The sequence below is a fragment of the Vanessa cardui genome, chromosome 22 (assembly GCF_905220365.1).
Source record: "Vanessa cardui chromosome 22, ilVanCard2.1, whole genome shotgun sequence".
In the NCBI taxonomy this organism is placed as follows: domain Eukaryota; kingdom Metazoa; phylum Arthropoda; class Insecta; order Lepidoptera; family Nymphalidae; genus Vanessa; species Vanessa cardui.
Genome location: NC_061144.1, coordinates 598536 through 621472, shown reverse-complemented (window position 1 = coordinate 621472; position 22937 = coordinate 598536). Strand labels below are relative to the sequence as shown.

General features: G+C 36.3%; 1 protein-coding gene across 7 annotated transcripts in view; it reads left to right on the top strand.

Moving 5' to 3' along the window:
- Positions 1-246: 246 nt before the first annotated feature.
- Positions 247-22937, top strand: part of LOC124539295 (endoplasmic reticulum metallopeptidase 1-like) — a 28068-nt gene continuing 5377 nt past the window's right edge. For 2 of the 7 annotated variants that reach the window (XM_047116635.1, XM_047116642.1), the window contains exons 1-13: positions 291-527; positions 1176-1278; positions 1397-1468; positions 2792-2908; positions 4583-4763; positions 5401-5562; positions 7494-7621; positions 9555-9653; positions 12185-12329; positions 13656-13807; positions 15578-15722; positions 16091-16211; positions 21811-21913. In XM_047116635.1, coding sequence (XP_046972591.1) covers positions 1234-1278; positions 1397-1468; positions 2792-2908; positions 4583-4763; positions 5401-5562; positions 7494-7621; positions 9555-9653; positions 12185-12329; positions 13656-13807; positions 15578-15722; positions 16091-16211; positions 21811-21913 — 1470 coding nt within the window. In that variant the 5' untranslated portion in view covers positions 291-527; positions 1176-1233. Of the gene's footprint in view, positions 528-1175; positions 1279-1396; positions 1469-2791; positions 2909-4582; positions 4764-5400; positions 5563-7493; positions 7622-9554; positions 9654-12184; positions 12330-13655; positions 13808-15577; positions 15723-16090; positions 16212-21810; positions 21914-22937 lie in introns of all 7 variants that reach the window. The other 5 variants (XM_047116637.1, XM_047116639.1, XM_047116638.1 and 2 more) reach the window with 5 other exon arrangements.

Genomic DNA, 22937 nt, shown 5'->3' with positions numbered 1-22937 from the left:
TTCCTAATTTGAATTTGGAAGTGCCTTCTTTAAAATTAAAACTTTTTAATGATACCAAAACCAGCCAGATACAAATGGTATAGCCAAAGAGATTTTATTACAAGTTCATACATACTATATGCGAAAAGACTTTTTCCCCAACCTAATATTATAAAACTTAAGGTTACTTGTAGATGGCAATATTGACTTTTTTGACATTGCCATATCAGAAATATCTAATTATATTTGAAATTCACATTTCATAACATGACGCAATACAAAAGATAATGGACCAGTTTAGTGTTTGTTTAGTGTTTACTTCACCTTTAGGTTTCGTTTCAAGTGACAGTTGTGTCATTACTTATTAGAAATATTAATATAGATTTTTGTTGATCTTCAAAGTAAATAACTGGGCAGTGGTACTTAAAAGCGATATCTAACAAAGAAGAATGACAAGATTTTAGTAATTATTTTCAGTAATACCTACTTAATTTAATACCTACCGGTATCCGGTATCATCATAACATTTTTCTAAAGACATGTCACCTGTAAGTAAACATACAAGATTTACTTTTGAATAAATATTTGTAATTGCAAGCCTTAGTAACTTTAACACGAGTTAAACTTAAATGATTGTCCTTAACTTACAGTATAATTTTACTATTTAAGATTTGGACTTAGTTTCTTTATTTAATAAAGCTTTAATAATTTAAAGTACGTGCGTATAATACGTAGATTTTACTCAGTACATAGAAAAAAAATAAATATTGAAATTATTTGAATAACCTCGAAAGTAATTGAATAACAATTGCTGATAACAGATTATCCTGTTACATGTACAGCAATGAGTACTTGCAATAATTCCCACTACAATCTTTTCTATCACATTAATAAGTACTTTGTAAATTCCCATCACTCTACAAGTACATTAGATTAAAGTTTGTACTAACTTTGATTTATTGATCGGCAAATGAGATTTTACAAAAATTACCAACTGTAGTCTCTTATGTAAATATTAGGAAAAAAAAAATGGAAAACTTAACAATCCTTAGTCAAAGTAATTTTGGTTTTGATTATATATTGTTAAACTTGCTTATTAATGTTAAGGTATAAATGAGGTGTTATATTTTTGTCATGTTTAATATTTATGTTTTTACAATACTTTTTTAATTTGAGGCAATCATCTCATTTTCAAGGGTGGAGTCAACTAAAAAGTATCGATTCTTTTAAATATCCCGGGATTTTGTCATAAAAATGTCTACATTGTCGTACAAAGGACTTACTAAACCTATGTCAAAAGTTGAGTAATCAAAACTATAAGTATATTATTGTTCCTACTTCCTAGTGTTCCAGTGTACCAACATCAATTCTTGGAATACCATTTGAGTTTTTGTTTTTTAATGTTTAATACTTACAGAAGAACAGACAAGGGTTTGCTGGCCTACCAACAATCGATGGGAATGATCACGAGGAAAAATCTTCACAAAGGGTTATTATTTTATTAAATATTACACATAATAACAATGATTGTTTCTTTTATCATTTACTAAATATCAAATTAAGGACATGTCATACATAATATTGTCATGTATAGTATCAAAAAGCTATTTTACATATAAATATTGTATAGGGAGTGATTTGTTAAACAATGCAGTATCTTTAAAAATGTTAAGTCAATTATTACAAATGTGAAAAGTTAGCTTTTATTTATGCTCCTTGAACAATGTTTATCAGTAAGGGCACAATTGCTTCTAGTATCTGCTTAAACATCCTTAGTGCTTTACCTTACAATATCATACAAGTCATACATCATAGCACTAACATTGCTGATTTGGTATATATTATATTTAAAAAACAACAAAAGTTGTATAATAGTGAATGGATATATAACTCTTTCATTACTGTTTGGATAGTTCTCCAAATGGGTATGTGTAAGGTCAATGCAGGAGAACCCTGCAATAATTATAATACAATGTAGTTAAATACAATAATGTAATAGTGATAATAATACATTATGTATTATAATTTATCACTATTAATATAGCTATTTAATTATATTTTAATTTTTATACAGGAATTTAACAATTTCACAATTATTTTATAGTATGGATATTAATTCATATTTGATATAGACATTAGAAAAGAGTGTTTGTGAGTTTGTCAATTGATAATATATGTAATTGTCGTATTTCACATTTATGTTATTTATTATTAATATGTTTATATATAATAGTTATTAATTTTTCTTGTAGTTTCATCACATCTGATACGAAATAATATAATATATTATGTATAATAATATGTGTAATGTTTGGTACATTTATCCTTATATTTTTCATATCATTTTGTTGTTAATAAGTTCTTCAAAGTGGATAATGCTATTTGTGTTTGGATTTTCCTTATAGACAATAAGTTATATGCATACCATTCAAAGCAGCCTGAACGACAGCCGATTCATCTTCAAACAAAAGTTGTTATCAACAATTCAATACCAATCACCGAACAGGGTTGGAGTAGAACCATTGAATGAGTGAAACCTTACCTTCATGCCATTAAGAAATTTATAGGCTGTTTATAAAGAAAAAATAATTTACTATGTTTTTTGTGTTTTGTGTTTATTTAATTTAGAAGTTATTTGAGAGTGGTAAATTTATTAATTAAAAAATAAATAGTAAAAAAGAAATTCAAAACATTAGTACATGTTGACCACAAATTTTCCACATTTTTGCCACTAGCAACACTCATACTTAATGTGAAAAAAAGTATATTTAAAGTGTTATAACTGTATAAACATCATCTATTTCCATTTAAGGTTGCCGGCCCCTATATATTATTATACTTTGGCTTTTACTTGCTGCTGACATACATAATTATAGTTTTCGAGGATGTTATGCCAACAGTTATACCTGAACGGGACATTGCATATTACGTAAGTAAAGAGTATTTATATTGATATTTTTTTTTTTAATGAATACAGCAAGAGTAACATGTAAGTTTCAAGGGAGTTACGGACCTATCCTTATGTTAAGTTCTGTCTTGTGTGGTTTATTTTTATGGCCGCAGTTACGAGTTCTGTTCAAACCCCGCCAGTTAAAACCTAGTAGCAGTCTGATATAAAAGCATGTAAAGCCCTTTGTCCTGTGCCAGAATTATTTCAGATCCTATCGGATTTAAAATCTTATTGGATTATGAGACAGGTAATAGATAATGCATCTGGGTTTACATACCACAGTGCGCGATAGTATGTTTGTAGTCTTATGTAGATTCATAATATCAAGTGTTTATGATGTTTGAAGTGTGAGCCTGTGAAACTACGGGCACAATGGAAATTTAAGTTTCCATGATTGTTAGCGCATAGACGAAATAAGGGAAGGTTAAATATATCAGTATAAGAGATCAATTGACCAATTTTCTAGTTTGCCTAACGATCATCATCCTCCTGTAAAAGTAAAGTAACAGCCCGTAAATTTCTCACTGCTGGGCTAAGGCCTCCTCTCCTAATAAGGAGAGGGTTTGGAAAATATTTCACCACGCTATTCATATAGTGGAATGCACATGTCACAGAATTTTGATGACATTAGACACATACAGGTTTCCTCACGATGTTTTCCTCCACTGCCGAGCACGACACGAATTATAAACACAAATTAAGGACATATATATAGTGGTGCTTGCCTGGGTTTGAACTCGAAATCATAGGTTAAGATACACGCGTTCTAACTACTGGGCCATCTCAGCTCATCCTCCTACCCTTATCCCAATTTTATTTATGGTCTGCACAGCATGTCCTCTTCCATAGTTGTCTGGAGACATCTCAGAAGTAACATTCTTTCCAGATCGTCATTCCAACAATCCATCCATCGTTTCTTTGATCTGCGTAAGCGATCTGAGTTTTTTGTCGGTTTATTCACTCAGCCCAGTAGTTAGAACGCGTGCATCTTAACCGATGATTGCGGGTTCTAACCCAGGCAAGCACCGCTGATTCATGTGCTAAATTTGTCTTTATAATTTATCTCGTGCTCAGCTGTGAAGGAAAACATCGTGAGGAAACCTGCATGTGACAAATTTCATAGAAGTTCTGTCACATGTGTATTCCACCAACCCGCATTGGAACAGCGTGGTGGAATATGTGCCAAACCTTCTCCTCAAAGGGAGAGGAGGCCTTTAGCCCAGCAGTGGGAATTTACAGGCTGATGTTGTTGTTGTCGTTTGTTATTTACTCCAAACCGGCGGTTACTTTTAATTAAACCTGTAGCATGACAAATCAAAATTACTTAAAAGGGACTACTGGATGTAGTTTGTGAACCATCTTATCATTAGTTATTGTTAATGGGCTTTATTTTATGACGACCTCCATGGTCGAGTGGTGTGTATACCCATTTTCATGGATACGCCACTCTGAGGTCCCGGGTTCGATTCCCGGCCGAGTCGATGTAGATTACCATTAGTTTTCTATGTTGTCTTGGGTCTGGGTGCTTGTGGTACCGTCGTTACTTCTGATTTCCATAACACAAGTGCTTCAGCTACTTACATTGGGATCAGAGTAATGTATGTGATGTTGTCTCATCTTTATTTATTTATTTATTTATTGAAATTATTCCAGGATTCGAATACATTTAGCGAAGAAACAGCAAGAAAGTACCTGGATCGTATAATCGGAGACCAGCCCCGGGTCGCGGGGACTGTGTACCACTTTTGGAAATCTAGAGAAATGAAAGATCTTGTTGACGAGATTGCGTACAGAGCCCACTTACCAATGAGAACTGATTGGCAGTTCGTTTCTGGTGAGTAGGACAGCTTTTCCGACATTTCATTTCTATTTATACTTCTATACTAATAATATAAATCGCTCATCCAGAACGACATCGTCACAATTGCAAAAATCTTCAAAATGACGTTTTCATTCCAAACGATCTCATTTCGTACATACTCTCTAGTGTAATATTGTCAGAATTATTGTTATATAGATGTCAATCAAAAACTATTGAAACTATGAAAGTAACTCTGTCAGTTTGTCTGTCTTTTACGAAGAAACTAATGAATGAATTTGATGGTATTTTGTGTAAAGCAAACTTAAACTCCAAGAAAGGACATAGGCTACTTTTTCCTAATACATGATAACCAACCTCGGGTTTGTCGGATTGCGGGTTCGAACCCAGGCAAGCACCGCTGTTTCATGTGCTTAATTTGTCTTTATAACTCATCTCGTGCTCAGCGGTGAAGGAAAACATCGTGAGGAAACCTGCATGTGACGAATTTCATAGAAATTCTGCCACATGTGTATTCTATCAACCCGCATTGGAACAGCGTGGTGGAATATGTTCCAAACCTCCTCTAAGGGAGAGGAGGCCTTTAGCCCAGCATTGGGAATTTACAGGCTGTTGTTGTTGTTGGGTTAGAGTGTTTTAAAATGTATTCCAGGTGATTACTGGTTGGCATCCAGCACCCCGCATGTGAACTGTTACCAGAACGTTTCGAATGTGATAGCGGTGCTGGAAGGCGAAAGCGGCTTCTATGCCAATGGTACCATCGGGACGTCGCTGTTGGTCAACTGTCACTACGACTCGGTACCCTATGCTATTGGTAAGAACTTCTATGATTGGTTTTATGATACAATGTTTTGTTATATAAATCAAAATACACTTTATTCAAGTGAGCTTTTTCAAGCACTTTTGAATCGTCATACAACAATTAAGTGAAGCTACCACCGGTTCGGAAAGTAGATTCGCGAAGAAGAACCGGCAAGAAACTAAGTAGTTACTCTTTTATATCACTTTTGAAATTTCTTTAAAGCAGAGTGAAGATTAAATTGCCTTTTCTGTGAATATAATATCTTGAATAAAATCGAAAAGAAATTATGCATAATGAGAAAGAAAGAAGAATGAAAGAAAAAACATTTATTGACATACACACATATAAAGAAAAAAAAATTAAATAAATAACATCTATCCGTGATTTTCATAACACCCACAGATAATATTTTTATAAATTCACCAATTTATACACAATTGATATATACACAGTGCATATTATGTAAAAAAAATAATTATTTATTAAATTTAAATAAATAATTATTTTTTTTTATCAGGAGTGCCTCAAGGCTCGGATTTCGGTCCTTTGTTTTTCATTGGATTTATTTACGAACTCATAACTAAATTAAGTGATATAAACAATAGGGTATTCTACGGTGTTTAATATAGTACTTCAAAATGTTGTACATCCTCATAAAAAGACACAAAAATATATTTCGGCAAAATAAACACATTTTATTGCCCAAAATGTAATTAAAATTTAAACCTTTTTTTTTTTAAAACAAGCAAAAAACGCTGTCAGTCATTTTGGTGACGTCACACCTGTATAAATAGCAGTCCAGATACATAAATGCGACCGGCGTTCTGTATTTACAAATCCGGTTTGCATTTTAATAAATAAATAAGTACAAATAAAATTTATATTGTTTTTTTTTTTAATTTAATGTTAAAGTAAATCCTTGAAGTTAAGATTGATAGATATAGTTTAGCTGTTAATAACTTAACACTGAATTGACCGTATTTGCCGCTCTGACGTCACAGCATGGCGGCGCTTGTTTTAGATCACGTGACATGTAGATTAAAAGTTACGACTTTTTAATTTAGTATAACAAAGTAATAATGTGCTTTTATGACTCAAAATCAGAATTTTTAAGTATATGGCTACATAATCTTTAAGTTTTATTCATAATTTTTATGTTATTCATAATTTACTTTTCACCACCGAAAGTATATCTATTCTTGTATGTATTTGTTAGTAATTTTTATATTAATAAATATCGTATGTAAATACGCTACCCTCTTCAAATCAAATTAGATACAGCTATATAAAATATAGTTAAGCTGTACAGCGACTCAAGAGAGAGTACCATCCACCAAAACTTGCCAAAACTTGCAAGTAATAAAATATGAACTGTATTTACAAGACTATTAAGTCTTATATATAGTAAATAGCAACAACAACAACAACAACAGCCTGTAAATGTGGCAGAATTTCTATGAAATTTGTCACATGCAAGTTTCCTCACGATGTTTTCCTTCACCGCTGAGCACGAGATGAATTATAAAGACAAATTAAGCACATGAATCAGCGGTGCTTGCCTGGGTTTGAACCCGCAATCATCGGTTAAGATGCACGCGTTCTAACCACTGGACCATCTCGTTTCTGTAAAGTATAATAGTAAGCAAGATATGTATTTACAGTCCACAGTTACAAGAGTCGAGATGGCCAAGTAAGAGTCGAGATGGTCTATAAATCATCTCGTGCTCAGGGTTGAAGGAAAACATCGTGAGGAAACCTGCATGTGACAAATTTCATAGAAATTCTGCCACATGTGTATTCCACCAACCTGTGTTGGAACAGCGTGGTGGAATTTGTTCCAAACCTTCTCCTCAAAGGGAGAGGAGGCCTTTAGCCCAGCAGTGGGAATTTACAGGCTGTTGTTGTATGTATTTACATAATGCTGATACTAAAGCACGACGCAGGTGCGTCGGACAACGGCGTGTTCTGCGCCGTGATGGCCGAGACGATGTCCAAGCTGTCTCGGGGGATGAAGAAACTCAAACATAACGTCATCTTCCTCTTCAACGGCGCCGAAGAAAGTGCTCTCATGGTGAGTGAAGCTGACTAATGACTGTTATTGTTATATAATGCTATATGACAATGAGAAAAATAAATTGTGAATTATTGTAATCAATGTATATTATGAATTTATGGTTATTTACTAACGAAACTTGAAAATAATACTTAATTTATTCAAAAATCAATAAATAAAAATGCATTTTTTCAAACGTTTGTCACGTGACACAAAACGCTCCTGATTGGCCGGGCTTATGATGAAGTCACTTTCTTGTAAACCTTGCTTTTCTACTATATGTACCACAGATTAAAATACAGCAAAGCGACGTCACCCCGTCGACGACGTCCAAGTAGCGTATTAGCGCGTTATTTAAATATGATATTTTTCGGCAAATATTTACTCGAAATAAAAAAATCAACTTTTACTGGGTTCCTTAACCTCTACTAAATAATATAAAATGGATTTTTAAAACCAGTCAAATAGCCTATTATGTTATGTAATTTATGTTTGTAGGGACTATGTTATCTCAAGTACTTGTACTTACAACTTGTGCGTTTTAGTTCTTCACCTGCTATAGATTAAGCCCTTTGTACAGTAAACATATTTTTGTTATGTCAACAGTAGACTTTTTATTGACTTTGGTAGGTAAGGCTTTGTGCAATCCCGTCTTAGCGTGTACCATCCTCTGATCAGATATTCTGCCGCCAAACAGGAATTCTGAGTATTATTGTGTTCCAGTTTTAGGGGTGAGTAAGCCAGTTAAATACAGGCACCGGGCTATCCCAGTTACCAAAGGTGGTGGGGCATTGGTATTGTAGGGAATGATTATCATTTCCTCCAGCGTCTTAACCTTTGGGCGTTGCTCTTACCACTAACTATTATATTTAAAAAAAATGTGCGTACGGATGATTGGAGTTAAAAGCTTTATTATAATAATTTTGTCATTATTTAGAGCTGCCAGCTTATTATTAAAGCTATACATAGATGGTCTATTTGTATATATGAATACTTTTATGTAGTACACAGTAACAGCTTGTAAATTTCCCATTGCTTGGCTAACGCCTTTTGAGGAGACACTTAGGAGTATTTTCCACCACGCTGCTCCAACACAGATTTCCTCGCAATGTTTTCCTTCACCCAGAGCATTGAAATTTCAGTAGCGCTTAAGCGCTTAATTACTTTTACTTAAGCGAAATTCTGTGACTTGACTGTAAATCAATTTCTCGTGATGAAGTAAGCTTCAAAACACGACCTAAAAATAGAGGTTGTGATTTTCTAATAGGCTATTTGACTGGTTTTTAAAATCCGTTTTATATTATTTAGTAGATGTGAAAGAACCCAGTAAAGGTAGATTTTTTTATTTCTAGTACATATTTGCTGAAAAATATCATATTAAAATTTCCATATTTAAAAAACGCGCGAAAATGCTACTTGGACAATATGGCGCTGCAATGGGGTCGGTGACGTCACTTTGCTGTATTTTAAACTGTGGTACATATAGTAGAAAAGCAAGGTTTACAAGAAAGTGACTTCATCATAAGCCCGGACAATCAGGAGCGTTTTGTGTCACGTGACAAACGTTTGAAAATTTGCATATCTATTTTTTTTATGTTATAGGTTGGCGGACGAGCATTTGGGCCACCTAATGGTAAGTGGTCACCATCACCCATAGACAATGACGCTGTAAGAAATATTAACTATTCCTTACATCGTCAATGTGCCACCAGCCTTGGGAACTAAGATGTTACGTCCCTTGTGCCTGTAGTTACACTGGCCCACTCACCCTTCAGACCGGAACACAACAATACTGAGCACTGTTATTTGGCGGTAGAATAATTTATGAGTGGGTGGTACCTACCCAGACGGGCTTGCACAAAGCCCTACCACCAAGAAAGCTTCAAAACACGACCTAAAAAATAGAGGTTGTGATTTTCTAATTATAGAACTGTTCTTGGTGACGTTGCAGGGGAGTCACGGGTTTCTCGATCACCCGTGGTCAGATGGCGTCACGAGCGTCATCAATTTAGATTCAGCCGGGATGAATGGAATACCCAGCGTTTTCCAGGTCAGTCAAACTTGTGAATGAATACATGACGATTAAGAAAGGGGCCATTCATTTATTATGTAAGACGATTGAGGAAGGGGGGGGATTGTCGACCATGTCTTATGTTATCTTAAGGGTGGGGAGGAATTTTGATAGTTTTTACGTAAGGTCAAATAACGGTTAAAATTATTTGAAAAAGATCGGGAAACCGCTATAGCCGTGGTTCACTCAAATTCGTAATTTTAGAAAAATTATTACTTTAAAAAGTAAATCAAACGTTTATTCATTCATTCCTTTAGATTCTTATGCAATAAATATTATACAGGGGGGAGAGGTTCGGTCTATTCTTATTTTTTTTATCAAAATTGTCAAAAACTAGTGTAAATATATTCGTACGTAATAAATGAATTGCTCCAAAGAAAAACAGTGTAGCAAAAATATCTTTACCTATCAAACTCACTAATGATAAGTCTATGTATTTAGCATTTACTATTTAAACCATTTTTTTGGCTACACATACACATACATTACATCGATTACACAAGAAAATAATTAAATTTAAAGAACACAATGTAGGTAGCAAGGGGTTCATCTCGTTATAAGCTGTGCTAATGCACAGCACTGATTTTCAGATGGCCCCTGACTGTTGGCTTAACATAAACACATAAACACATACACATAACGCACACAAAAATAAATAAATAAATAAGAGACAACCTCACATACATTACTCTGATCCCAATGTAAGTAGCTTAAGCACTTGTGTTATGAAAATCAGAAGTAACGACGGTACCACAAACACCCAAACCCAAGACAACGTAGAAAACTAATGATAATCTACATCGACTCGGCCGGGAATCGAACCCGGGACCTCGGAGTGGCGTACCCATGAAAATCGGTGTACATGTGTACACTCGACCATGGAGGTCGTCAAATGTAATTGTAAGAATAAAAAAACTTAAACTAAAAAGCCCTTATCCTTGAGAAAAAAAACACATTACACAAGAAGAAAAACATCACAAGGAACCCGAAAAAAAAAGACATTAAAAATGAATATGATAAATACTAAGACTATGAGGTAGTATGACTGGAGGTTGTTACTCTGACTTTTGTTTATTTAAGAGATTCCTTTTACTATATAACTGGCTGGAAAGTTTAAATATAAAAAAAAAAACAAAAGCGCGCGAAACCGTATCCAGCCGTCATTATATTTTATTTTTTGGCGCGACTTGTAATTTGTTATTTGTGAATATTTTTGGATTGTAAGCTTAACTAAGTAAGTAATTTAATAAATTATGTATGATTTGGTGCTTTATTTATATTAAGATAAATACGAAGAGACCATTTTTGTTTGTCAGTAAATTGTTTTAAGTAATTTATATTCTCGTTTCTCCTTATTCTATTTCACTTATTTTTCTAACCTTCACTAAATATATATTATAAAATATAATATATTATACATTTATCATTAGTGAGTATTTTTTTTTCTAATAATCTCAACTCCAGTGATGTTGTAAGTTTTATGGACATTTCTGTTTGTAGTAGTGTAATTATAGAAAGATATATAGTACGACACAAATTAGATGTAGCATCGGAAAACGCAATGGAATGAAAATAAATTTCTGCCGATTTACACAACCAATAAAAATAGCTCCCTATCGCGCCATTCGACGCTATTCGTCGCTATAGTGTCAGAGAAAGCAAGTGCATGTAAATCGACGCGTCAAATTGACGAATATATTAGGTCATACGATATTACAAGTTATTACGTTTGTGCAAAGATCATTTTCGCGTGAGAAATAAATATTGATAATTTGGGATAGCGTAGTCAATTCGGATGTGATCGGTTTTACGAATTTTGCCGATGCGACATCTAACTTGTGTCGTACTATAACAACTTTTTCATAGTCATAGTTTTCAACGCTTCGTCCATTGACAGCTTCACAAACGGCTTCTGTTTCTGATAGTGCCCATGTCAAATCAAATCAAAATAAACATTATTCAAGTAGTTTTTTACAAGCACTTTTGAATCGTCATTTTACAATTAAGTGAAGCTACCACCGGTTCGGAAAGTAGATTCTACCTAGAAGAACCGGCAAAAAACTCCGTAGTTACTCTTTTTTAACATTTAAAAAATACAAAGTCATGTTAGTTAAATACAATTATTTAAATTAATATATCCTGCTTGTCAGTCAGCAGGTATTAACTCCACGCTTTTTTATCGTCTATAAAATCTTGTATCAACATATTATCCTATTTGCATTGACCTATTTGCCTACATTACTATTATACAGGGTCATTGGTAACTCGTAATATCCGTTAGGAGGTGATAGGCGTGACTATTTGCAATAATCTAACCCCCATATACATTATCCAAAAGTGACCCATTTTTGAGTTATCATGTTATTTAGCTTTTTTCAAAATTTGTCAAAAATGCAACTTCAAAAATTTATTTAAAATTTATTTATTTTTTTCACCCCTATCACCTAACGGATATACGTCGAGTTACCAATAACCCTGTATATTTAATAGATTGTCACGTATTATTCCAGGTAACGGATACGAGGGTGCTGAAAGCGTACCAGAAGACTTGCTCGAAACCCAACGCTCAGGGCTTGGGGGAGGTTTTGTTCGCTTCGGGGATCATACCCTCGGACACTGACTTCAGGATTTTCAGAGACTTTGGGGGCATAAATGGTGAGTGTACACAACTCACAGATGCATTTTAATATATTTACAACAGTGTTACGCATATTTAGAGTAGCATTAGTAAACATCAACAACAGCCTGTAAATTTCCCACTGTTGGGCTAAGGCTCTCCCTTTGAGGAAAAGGTTCGGAATATATTCCTCCACGCTGTTCCAATGCGGATTAGTCGAATACAAATTTGGCAGAATTTCTTTGAAATTAAACACACGCAGGTTTCCTCACAATATTTTCCTTCACCCGCGAGCACGAGATGAATTGTAAACAAATTAAGCATAGAAATATTCAGTAGTGCTCGCTTGGGTTTGAACCCGTAATCATCAATTAGGATGCAAGCGTTGTAACCACGCAATCATCTCGGTTCTACAACAGGATCCCTGTTGAATAAAATATATTTTTATTCGATTTGACAAGTAACCCTTACCCAAGTACCCTTTCTAAAATTCAAGAAAACTTTACTTGGAGGGCTTCGTGCAAGCCCGTCTGGGTAGGTACCACCCACTCATCAGTTATTCTACCGCCAAACAACAGTAGTCAGTATTGTTGTGTTCCGGTTTGAAGGGTGAGTGAGCCAGTGTAACTACAGGCACAAGGGACATAACATCTTAGTTCCCAAGGTTGCTGGCGCATTGACGATGTAAGGAATAGTTAATATTTCTTACAGCGTCATTGTCTATCAGTGATGGTGACCACTTACCATCGGGTGGCCGTCCTATATGCTCGTCCGCCTACCTATAACATAAAAAAAATGTTTCTAAATTTCCTTTCTTCAGTTTAGGATATTTTTTTAATAGGCTATTTGACTGGTTTTTAAAATCCGTTTTATATTATTTAGTAGAGGTTAAGAGACCCAGTAAAAGTTGATTTTTTTATTTCTAGTACATATTTGCCGAAAAATATCATATTCAAAATTCCATATTTAAAAAACGCGCAAAAACGATACTTGGACAATATGGCGCTGCAATGGGGTCGGTGACGTCACTTTGGCTGTATTCTAATCTGTAGTACATATAGTAGAAAAGCAAAGTTTACAAGAAAGTGACTTCATCACAAGCCCGGCGAATCAGGAACGTTTTGTGTCACGTGACAAACGTTTGAAAAAATGCATTTTTACTTATTGATTTTTGAATAAATTAAGTATTATTTTCAAGTTTCTATAGTAAATAATCATTTTTAAATTCATAATACACACTGATTACAGTAATTCACGATTTATTTTTCGCATTGTCAAATAGGCTATTGGTAACCCTACAAGTGTAAAAGAAAATTGACAAATAGAAAGTGGAATACAATGTTATTATTTCTGCAATATATCAGGTATAGACATAGCCTTCATAAAGGGCGGCAACGTGTACCACACGCGCAACGACAGGCCGGAGCTGATAAAGGAGGGCGTCATCCAGAACGCCGGCGACATGCTCCTCAGCCTCGTCAGGGAACTGGCTGACAGCGACGTGCTGGACAAAAGGGTATGTTACAGCAACAACAGCCTGTAAATTCCCACTGCAGGGCTAAAGGCCTCCTCTCCCTTTGAGAAGGTTTGGAACATATTCCACCACGCTGTTCCAATGCGGTTTGGTGGAATACACATGTGGCAGAATTTCTATGGAATTTGTCACATGCAGGTTTCTTCACGTTTTCCTTCACCGCTGAGCACGAGATGAATTATAAAGACAAATTAAGCACACGAATCAGCGGTGCTTGCCTGGGTTTGAGCCCGCAATCATCGGTTAAGATGCACGTGTTCTAACCGCTGGGCCATCTCTGCTCAGATATGTTATATCCATACTAAACAACAGAAAAAAGTGTGCCGCGCCGGGGACCATTTATTTTAGTTTATTTTTATATTTCGCTAAAAGTAAAAAGGATAGCTTGATAAAAACAATAAGTAAAAGGAATAACTAGATGTTTTAAAAACGCAAAACTTATTACTACGTAATTATGATGTATTATAACGTATTACTACGTAAAACAACTGAAGGCAAACGTCCCATTTAGGACGTTTTCTAGTCTTCACTTTTTGCGCGTTAATAACATATCTGTTTACTGCAACATCATCGTTGGTTATCAATGAAAGTGGAATTAAGGGAACACCGGATCGGAATATAGAGATTCAATAATAGTAGATAATTAAATGTAAAAAACCGACCAAGAGCGTGTCGGACAAACATATGAAAAGGTTCCGTAGACATAAGATGGGCTGACCGCTTGACACAAAAAATAAATTCGTTGAAGACGAAGAATCTTAAGAAGGTGGGCAGGTAGTAACATTCCTGCTTATTTTCATTAGGTATAGTACTACACAAATTAGATGTAGCATCGGAAAATGCAATGGAATGAAAATAAAACCGATTACTGCCGATTTACACAACCAATAAAAATAGCTCTCTATTGCGCCATTCGACGCTATTCGTCGCTATAGATTCACGCGTCAGAGAAAGCAAGTGCATGCAAACCGACGCGTCAAATTGTCGAATATATTAGGTCATATGATATTACAAGTTATTACGTTTGTGTAAAGATCATATTCGCGTGAGAAATAAATATTGATAATTTGGGATAGCGTACTCAATTCGGATGTGATCGGTTTTACAAATTTTGCCGATAATACATCTAAGTTGTGTCGTACTGTAGTTATTTCCATACATTACCATTTAGTCAGGGCAACTGCACCTCATAAGTTGGTCGAGTTGTATGAAAATAACTATGTATGCTACAGAGTCCGCTATAGTTTTCGTTGAAAGTACTTACTTGGAGGTATACAGCACATTTTTTTCAGAATCATTGTAATAGTATTTCAAAAGTTAAGGGGGGGGGGGACGGTCTAATTTTTTGTCTTTGTATTAGTATATCTCGAGACTGGGGAGTTTCAAGGCAATTTTTGCTGTATTTAAAGATACCTTTTTAACCCAAAAGATCGGGTAAGTCGATTTTTTTTTAGAATTTTCGCTGTATTTGTAAAAATAATTATTTTTCGGTAATTTTAAAAACCAATTTTTGGGTTATTAGTATACATCTATCCACCAATTTTCGTGGCAATTGGTGCAGAAATGGCGGAGAGCGTGTCAGGACAGACAGACATACATGACGAAACTATAAGGGTTCCTAGTAGACTACGGAACCCTAAAAAGAGTAACTACTGTCTTGCTGGTACTTCTCGGTGGAATCTACTTGGAAGTAGAGTAGTTAGTAGTGTCACTTAATATAGTTGTTAAGTGACGATTATGTTATACTTCCAGGAGTCGGCATCCACAGAAGTGTACTACGACTACATGGGACTATTTATGGTGTCGTACTCCAAGAACACCGCTTTCGTCATAGACGTGTCCGTGGGTGTGCTGGGACTACTCAGCGTGCTGTATTTCCTCTGGCTGTTTGGATTTCGTGAGTTTATATTAATATTATTTTAATAATAGCCCTTAAAAACTCACTAGTGTATAAAGAAAATCACAATAAATAAAATAAATATTGGACTACATCACATACACTACTCTGATCCTAAAGTAAGTAACTAAAGCAATTGTGTTAAGGAAAATCATAAGTAATGATGGCATCACAAACACCCAGACCCAAGACAATATAGAAACTTAATGAATTTCTAGATCGACTCAGCCGGGAATTGAACCCGGGAATTCGGAGGTCATCAGTCATTTTAAATATATTTTAGAAGCGCTCATTCATATTTTTTTTTAAATGAGTATTAAAAAGGGCATTTTCTTAGGAAAGTTAATTTTGAAATCAATACATTTCAGGGAAATCATCTGTAGTAGAACTACTGTGGGCTGTTGTCGGTCGTGTGGTGTGCATGTTATTCGGCCTCGTGGTGGTCGCATTGACGACCGTCGTGATGGTCGCCACGACTACACAGATGAGGTGACTTTGACAATTACTCTTATACATTAATTACTTTGTTTTTTTTTTATGCTATTGGTTTACGGATGAGTATTTGGGCTACCTGGTGGTAAGTGGTCACCACCACCCATAGACAATGGTGCTGGTAGAAATATTAACTATTCCTTACATCGCCAATGCGCCACCAACCTTGGGACCTAAGATGTTATGTCCCTTGTGCCTGTAGTTACACTGGCTCACTCATTCTTCGAACCGGAACACAACAATACTGCGTACTGTTGTTTGGTGGTAGAATCACTGATGAGTGGGTGGTACCTACTCAGACGGGTTCGCATAAAGACCTACCACAAAGTAATTATTAATAGTACAAGTTTTACATAACAATAAAACTTGTATTATTGAGCAGAGACGATGCACAGCATCCGTGAGAGTGCGTTGTATACTTCCCTTTCCTGTTTCTTATTTTTTCGTATGGCGGGTATGACGTCACGTCCGCCCCACTCCTTTCGTTAGGTTCCAGGGGGGCAGCTTGCCATTTTGGTTTCATAGAAGTCTCTCACCAGGAGCCCTTACTGGGATGCTGTGCATCGTCTCTGCTCAATAATACAAGTTTTATTGTTATGTAAAACTTGTACTATTATTTGGCATGTGACGATGCACAGCATCCGTGAGAGACGTGTTTATATCTCCTGGTGACCCCTAAACGACGCTATGTGACAACTGAGAACATATAATAAATATAATAAAATCAGTGTAATTGAAAATTATATATTCACTTGACCAGAAGAATATAAAAATCAACTGAGTTATATAACATCAACTTAAAACTATCCGACTTTATATATTAATTTCAACAGTAACCATAATACACATCGGTGTTTTAGAAAATTATAGACATAAAATTATAAATAATAATTTATAAAAAATTGAATAATCAATATATTAATCTACAGGTTCAAAATTATTTGAAAAATTATAATGAGATGGTTTTGAATTACTTATTATTTGTTTACAATAAAACTTAAGGAAAGTCTTTTCACTGCGCCAGTTTCCACGTGCTAATATGTCTTCAATAGAGAAATGTTCAAACCAATTTAAGGATGCGACGGCAGAGCGGAAACTGCCTGCCGAAGCTACAATGCCTGCATCTTTAAAAACTGACTTCACCCAACCGCTTATCACAGTACGAGAAGCTGCTCGGTTTGAACCTCTAATTGTTATGAATAGAGAACTATCGCAAATGGGCGTCCGCCGCTCAGTGCCTAATTCGACCACTTTTCTCAACCAGTATACAGGACAAACCCTAGTACATGAATGACTCATCAATTTCCAACCTGATTGCCTGTACGTGGCTGTATCAGTCTTTGAGCCAAATGTAGGATGTAAAACTATATAGTCACCGAAATCAAAGTAATGGCGTGAATCTATTTTTAACAATGTAAGGTCATGAACACGTCTACCAGATGCGAGTAACAAAAGACATGCTAATCGTCGTGAGGCCTCAAACAAAGAATTAATCACTGGTGGATTGTTCTTTAACCAGGCAATCAAATCATTTGGATCCCAAATTGGAGGCTTTATGGTTTTTGGGCTACGGAGAGAAATAGCTTTTAAAATATGCTTAACTAAAAAATGTAAATTCAAATTTTCATTATTTAAAACTTTTCCGAACGCAAGAACTACTGATTTATGTAGGAGAATGGTAGGATAAGCTAATTTCTCTTCTAAGCTCAAAAAGGCCAAAAACCTTGATAAACTAACTCCACTTGGATGTTTAAAATCAAAATTATTTAACGCACACCACCTTACCCATCTAGACCAAGCGGGTTTATATGTTCTAAGTGTGGATTCCCTCCAACTAGACCTAAGCAAAGTCTTTTCAGCTTCAGACCAAGTCTGAATTACATCTTCCCAGCCCCAATTTTCCAGACAAAAAGCTCTATGTCTTGAATTCGGGGTGGTGGCAAGCCTGTCGTTTGATCCACCAGCACTTGAGATAGCCGTTTGATCTTCAAAGGTCTGCATAAAGCTCGTCTGCGAAGATCTGGAAGCCAAAACACTCTCTTCCACATTGGTGCAACGATCAAAAAGGTTCCTTGAGCAGTGTTGAGATGTTGTAGCACCCGCGGAATGAGACTCGGTGGAGGGAATACCCATGCTAGATGAAACTGCCATGGACGACTGAAGGCGTTGCAAAACAGAGCTGAGGAGTCCTGACAATTGTTCGAGACGTACTTCTGTACCACTCTTGTTTCCTTCGTGGCAAACAAATCTATCTGAGGAACTCCAAACCTGCGGAATATCACATTGAGAGCAGGCTTCAGTAGGTGCCATTCGGCTGCTTGTTTCCCTCTCGATAAATGATCGGCGATGTCGTTGAATTTGCCTGGAATATATTCTGCTGTCATCGTAATATTCCACTTGTCCAGATAATTCAGAAGCTGGTAGGTTTGATTGAGAAGAGCCATCGATCGTGTGCCGCCTTCTTTTTGAATATATGCGATAACCGTTCGATTGTCTGACTGTAAAATCAGATGACGACCTTGTATTTGTAATCTGAAATGTCTTATAGCCGCTATTATGGCAAACATTTCTTTGCGGTTGCAGTGCCATTGCATCTGATCTTTTCTCCATCTGCCTGACACTGTGTGATCGTCAATTTGAGCTCCCCACCCAAAATCTGCAGCATCTGTTGTCAAAAAATGATGAATGAGTTCCGAGTGCAACATTGTTTTTGGCTGAGACGTCTCCAAAGTATTGATCCACCACTTCAGATCTTTTATTACTGCTGCTTGCAAGTTCATTTCTTTCATTGACGATTTCACTAGCATCCTGGATTGTAACTGAAGCTGACGGCAGTGTAATCTCCCTCGAGGGACTACAAAATTGGCAAAATTTAGGTAGCCCAAAAAAGCTTGCGCTTCTTTGAGTGACATTGTACGTCTCTGATTCAGGCGGTATGAAATTGACAATATCTTATCGATCTTTTTTCTGGGAAGACTTTTGAAGTTCAACCTGGTGTTCCAAACTATTCCTAAGAATTTCACTTCCTGGGTTGGTTTGATTATAGATTTCTCGTAGTTGATAGTCCAACCCAGCATTCTGAGCTTGTCTATCGCCAACTCTACTTGGGACTGAAGACTTGCTTCCGATTGATTTACAATTAAGAAGTCGTCTAAATAAACGACAACTCGCAAACCTTGATTGCGCAAATGTTGTGCCACCCAGTTGGTTAATGCAGCAAAGTTCTTCGGGGCGCAAGACAGTCCGAAAGGAAGGCAAGTCATTTGTAGAACCTGTTGATTGTAAACTAACCTTAAGAACCTTCGATGGTATTCCCTGATCCCTACATGGAAGTAGGCTGACGACAGGTCGAGTTTCACCATCCAGTCGCCCTTCTGTAGAAATCGAGGTATCTGGAAATGTGATATTAGTCTGAAGGGTTTGGTTGCAATGTACTGGTTTAACCGCTTTAGATTGAATATTGGTCTGTTCGAGCCGTCGCTCTTTTTGACCAGAAATATTTTTGACAGAAAACTGGGTTCGTGGTGGTGATGACTGACTACTTCTAGAACCCTCTGCTCCAATAACATTTTTACTTGTTCGTTCATCTCTGGTGACTGTGGCGTCTGGAAGCGTTCGAGAACCTTTGTTGAAAGTCCGATTAATATTGGTTTGGAGGTAAATGGCAGACGCATTCCCGTAATCATATCGAGAAGAGCCTTCGGAGCTCCAAGCATCTGCCACTGCCTTCGATACGCTCGAAGGCAGCCCCCGTAAAATTTGTTGCGGCGTGGCCAATAGTCACTTGTCAGACGGTCGCTTGACCTGCTGCTTATCCTTTTTAAAGGTTCTTCTATTTTTGGGGTTATACTCTTGTCTTGTAAAACCCGTGTGAGATTTAGGCTTTCTTGTATCGAATCTCGAACGAAAGGAAGGATTAGGACCGTCCATGATGAAATCTGAATTATTAACTTTTTTGGTAGATTTAATAAGAGACTTGTTATTAGTTTTAGATTCTCTTCCTGTATGATACCATGGACGCAACCACTTATCAATACCTCCCGTAGTCTGTATGTAATGTCTAAGTTGATTTTCATCGAAAAGATGATTAGAACTCGGAGGTATTTTACGCAAACCCTCACGAAGGTTCTTATTTGGCAACTCGTTCAGGATACGCTCCCGACGATTTTCAATATATTCGGCACGCTTACCACAGACCATTTGCATAATATCTTCGCTAATTTTGTGAAATTTTGATGTTGGTTGAAATAAATCACTTATTTTGTCAAAAACATTAGTTGCAGACAGCACCGTGTCGACGGAGACCGCCCAATCAACCAAACATTGTAAATTTTTATTAAGAAGCTCACGCTGTGTAATTAACGCATTACACATGGCCGCCAGTGCTTTTTCGGAGGATGCTAAATAGTCTTTACCCTTTAAAAATTGCCTGAGTTCATCATTGACTTCTAGATCCACAAATCCCGGCGAGGCAATATGTACTTTTAAAGGGTCAGTATACCGTACATCCTTCCACGAAATATCTCCGAATCTTTGCAAATTTTGGAGAATTTTTACGTGCTTGGGATCGGCCCGAGGCACCTTTGGGTCTTTAACTGAAGTATTAATCAATCCTAAACTTAAATGACAAGAGGTATTGTTTATGCCAGATAATTCAACTACCGGCCGTTTCAAACAGAACGTTGGTGCTGACGAACTTCCTATGGGTTCGATTGAAGGAGCAGGTAATTGAGTTGCTTGGTTATTATCCGGAAAAGAACTCAATAAATTATTCGAATGCATTTGTGTTTGTGATGCGGGTAGATAAATATTTTGCAATAAAATATTGGTAAGCTCACTGACCTTGTTTGTCTGACTCACTGTCAGAGGAATTCGAAGAAGACAAACTTGAATCGCTTCCATTCCCTTGTCGTTTCCTTTTGTTAGACGCCGGTTCTACAACCGGCGATTGCAAAGACCGGTTACTACAACCAGCAACTTGCTCGAAACCATTATGGTTTAAGCGCACATTTTCCACATCACTGTCACTACTCATATTAAAAATAGCAGAATCACTTATTAGCACAATATAGTATTTCACTAAATATAACTAACACTATTTTAATTACGAAAAGTACAAAACTTTACACACTTAGCAAAAATTGATGTTACCAGTAAGAGAAGTAACGACGCTATGAAACCAAAATGGCAAGCTGCCCCCCTGGAACCTAACGAAAGGAGTGGGGCGGACGTGACGTCATACCCGCCATACGAAAAAATAAGAAACAGGAAAGGGAAGTATACAACGCACTCTCACGGATGCTGTGCATCGTCACATGCCAAATAATATAAGGTTTTAGTTCTAAAGTTTTCTAATTTATAGGTTTGTGTTTATTGTTATAAGATAAACAACAACAAAAAAACTTGGTACATAAATTCATTTCAATGACTTAACAAACTTAGTTATATTAGTTATAACTGAGTTATATTCACCTAATTTTTAGTAATGTTTAAGTGTTATGGGTGGCATTAATGATTTCATTTAATATTTATGATGCTCAACATTTATTAATGATTATTTAAATTCTTATTCACCATCAAGTTTTTCTGATTTTAGGTATCTCTCCGAGCAATGGATGGTGGTACCACTGTACATAGGGCCGTATGTTATAGCGATGACCTTTGCGTCACACTCCTTGGATTCTTGGAGAGCAGGGAAGGTAAGTACAAATTAAAATTACTACTATATTGCTAGGTTATAGTTTATTGTTATGATATCAATACGAAATGCTTTAAAATCAATTATCAGTATTGTCTTACTTTAATTGGAAATAATATTTGTTTCAAGAAGCTACTTTGTTGTCAGCCCTTTCGAATTTTAATCTGGAATACGGTAACTTACCAATGAGCCGACGGTACAGTTCAACAGGCTTAAGTGAAAGTAGTATAATGATACTCTAGTTCATTATTTAAACGACAGATGTCGCTATTTCAAATTAAGTCGCGCCAACGATTGATATAATTCTAAACACTACGCTAAGACTAACTTTAACTTTTACTTGGTGGTAGGGCTCTGTGCAAGCCCGTCTGGGTAGGTACCACCCACTCCTCAGTTATTTTACCACTAAATAACAGTACTCAGTATTGTTGTGTTCCGGTCTGAAGGGTGAGTGAGCCAGTGTAACTACAGGCACAAGGGACATAACATCTTAGTTCCCAAGGTTGGTGGCACATTGAAGATGTAAGGAATAGTTAATATTTTTTACAACTTCATTGTCTATGGGTGATGGTGGTCACTTGCCATCAGGTGGCCCATATGACATAAGACGATCTCCATGGTCGAGTGGTGTGTACACCGGTTTTCATGGGTACGCCACTCTGAGGTCACGGGTTCAATTCCCGGCCGAGTCGATGTAGATTACCATTAGTTTTCTATGTTGTCTTGGGTCTGGGTGTTTGTGGTACCGTCGTTACTTCTGATATCCACAACACAAGTGCTTCAGCTACTTACATTGGGATCAGAGTAATATATGTGATGTTGTCTCATATTTATTTATTTATTTTATTTATTATTTATGCTCGTCCGGCAACCTCTATCATAAGAAAAAAACACCGGTGGGAGGAGTTATGTGGGGTGCTAGGGCCTCGTTAGCTAAGCTCCCCGTCCCCCGCTAGCGCAGCGCGTCGCGAGTTATGTGAGTGTGAAGTTAACGAGGCCCTAGTCGTTAGTCGGGGTGAGCTAAG